This window comes from Engraulis encrasicolus, chromosome 10 (genome assembly GCF_034702125.1).
Source record: "Engraulis encrasicolus isolate BLACKSEA-1 chromosome 10, IST_EnEncr_1.0, whole genome shotgun sequence".
In the NCBI taxonomy this organism is placed as follows: domain Eukaryota; kingdom Metazoa; phylum Chordata; class Actinopteri; order Clupeiformes; family Engraulidae; genus Engraulis; species Engraulis encrasicolus.
This window is the reverse complement of record NC_085866.1, coordinates 40,127,297-40,129,796: the sequence shown is the minus strand read 5'-3', so window position 1 is coordinate 40,129,796 and position 2,500 is coordinate 40,127,297. Positions and strand designations below refer to the sequence as shown.

The following is a 2,500-nucleotide window of genomic DNA, read 5'->3' as shown; positions in this document are numbered from 1 at the left end:
ACAGTCCAATCTTCAGATCTCAATTGCAGAAACAAATGGACTGTACTGCACGTGTGATCAGCTGGTGGCAGTGTTCACCTGTCAGGAGCTACCATATGGCTAACAAGAGGAACAACTGCCCAAACCAGCATGAACTAACCCACGAGAGAGAGAGAGAGAGTGAAAAAGAGAGAGGGGGGGGGTAGAGAGAGAGAGAGAGAGAGAGGGACAGAGACAGACAGACAGAGAAAGAGGTACTAACCTTTCACACTTGGGTCCAGCATACCCTGTCATACACAGACACTGCATCTGCCGTGGTTTCTCCACACAACCAATGGCAAAGCTGAGAGAGGGATACAGAGCGATATTATGAAAATGGTATTATGAAGAACAATACCATATACAAGCTCTTTTAACCGTTTTAAAACTTGGAAGTAAAGGCTTTCACAAATTCCAATTCAGCAAGGTCTGTCCTTTTTTGAACCAGATCAAACACTGGAAGCTAATGATGAAAATGATGTGATGAAACACTCAGGTAAGAGGATTATTATGCAACACTGTTCATAAGTTATCTGCCGCTAAGTAGCAGAGACTGTAACACATCACATTTTATGAGTAAGTAAAATACCGGTAGTAAGAGCTTAGGTCAATACCACTATCTAAACTCCTGTCCTCCTGTCCTTGTGTTTGTAGCCTCGAGTTGCGAAGCAAGACGTCATTGACAATATACGTTTTATTCTTTATCTCATAATTCAAAGGTCATTTTCTCATTTGCAATCAGGATGCTGAATGGGGGAACTGTCCCCCAAACGGTCTTATGCCTAGTCTGACAGCGGGGGAACCTTCTTGTTTTCTCTACGGACGAGGCCACGAGCAAAAAGGAGAGGACGCGAGGCTAGATAATGAGATGGAGCCCTTGAGCGCAGGACGTACTTGTTGGAGGCCACCTGTAGGGGGCAGGGGCAGCTGGTGCAGGCCACCGCCTGGCCATCCACACTGTTGTTACCTAGGAAACCGCCCAGGCACTTCTCACAGTGGTCTCCTGCCGTGTTGTGCTGGCAGTTCTGATGGGGGCAGAGATGAGATGAGATGAGATGACAGAGTTATGAGATACATGAAGATTATCATTCATCCAGGTCTAAGCAGTATAGCCAGGCTGTGGCCTCCTAGTGACGCAACATCTTCAGCATTGCTTCTAGTCAGGCCAAGAGCAATACAATAATTGTTTCTGAGCTCCCAAAAAATTGGGAACTCCTCCCACTCAGCAAACAAGCATTAGCAAACTAAGGGAGGCGGGTCAACCATGCAGTTTGGGAAATGTTAATTGTTATGCTCCTGGTCAGACCAATTCTTGAAGAGATTTGAAAGACGATGATAATCAGGCTATAAGCCGTAAGCAACTGGACTTGATCTTCAAGGTATGAAGAAGTCGCCCAGTTGCCCACATCTAAAGTTTTAATATACATTTAGATGAGATGACATATCTTAGGCCAGTAATCAACACCAGCTTGCAGTCACACAGGGCAGCACTGATACGTTTTAAGCTGCACTGAAGCTGTCACAACATCTAGAGATGCTACAGTCTTGAGTATGGGGTTACCCAGTTTGGTTCTCACAGCGGGTGCACGCGCGCACACACACACAAACACAGACAGACAGACAGACAGACAGACAGACAGACAGACAGACAGACAGACAGACAGACAGACAGACAGACAGACAGACACACACACACACACACACACACACACACACACACACACACACACACACACACACACACACACACACACACACACACACACACACACAGGAATGTATCTTTTGATAGCTCTAGTAAAACCATTAGCAACTGACTGTATATGGCTACTGTAATGAACTCACCACACAAATTCCAGAGCCATCCAGGCACTGGTCTGAGTGGCCATTGCAATGACATGGAACACATTTGCCCAAGAACAGACCCTTAGTATCTCTGTAGAAACCTGGAGCACATTCCTGAAGAAGAACAGAGTAGAGAAGAGACAGTGAATAGTAGAGAAAGAGTGACAGAGAGAAAAGGAGACAGATGATAAATCAATGTCACAGACAATGTCACTGTCATTAGGTGACTTAATGTTGAAATTGTGAGTAAATGTGAATGATGCGTATCACCGGCTATGAAACCATTCCTCTACTTTTATTCATCGCTGATTCGCTCAAGACTGGATAGACCAAACCAATTGTATAGTGTTTGAAAGTGCCACTGTTTCATTATGCGATAAGTGCCGATATGAGGTACTGTTTGAAAATACTATTTTATTAGTGCAGGACATGTGCCGATATGAGGTACTGTTTGAAAGAAGTATTTTCTCATTATATCATTACTGGTTGAAAGTACTATTTCATTGTAAGACAAGTGCCAATGTGAGGTACTGTTTGAAAGTAGTATATTATCATTATAGGACAAGTGCAGATGTAAAGTATTTTTGAAAAAACTATTCCATGATGCAACGAGTGCCGATGTAAAGTACTGTTTGAA

The 2,500-nt window shown here is 43.8% G+C and overlaps 1 protein-coding gene across 3 annotated transcripts in view; it reads right to left on the bottom strand.

Moving 5' to 3' along the window:
- lama5 (laminin, alpha 5) overlaps positions 1–2,500 on the bottom strand; it is a 117,752-nt gene that overhangs the window by 26,478 nt on the left and 88,774 nt on the right. For all 3 annotated transcript variants that reach the window (XM_063208848.1, XM_063208847.1, XM_063208849.1), the window contains 3 exons: positions 1,864–1,977; positions 913–1,043; positions 242–322 (listed from right to left, as the gene is read on the bottom strand). In XM_063208848.1, the coding sequence (XP_063064918.1) occupies positions 242–322; positions 913–1,043; positions 1,864–1,977 (326 nt within the window). The remainder of the gene's footprint in view (positions 1–241; positions 323–912; positions 1,044–1,863; positions 1,978–2,500) is intronic.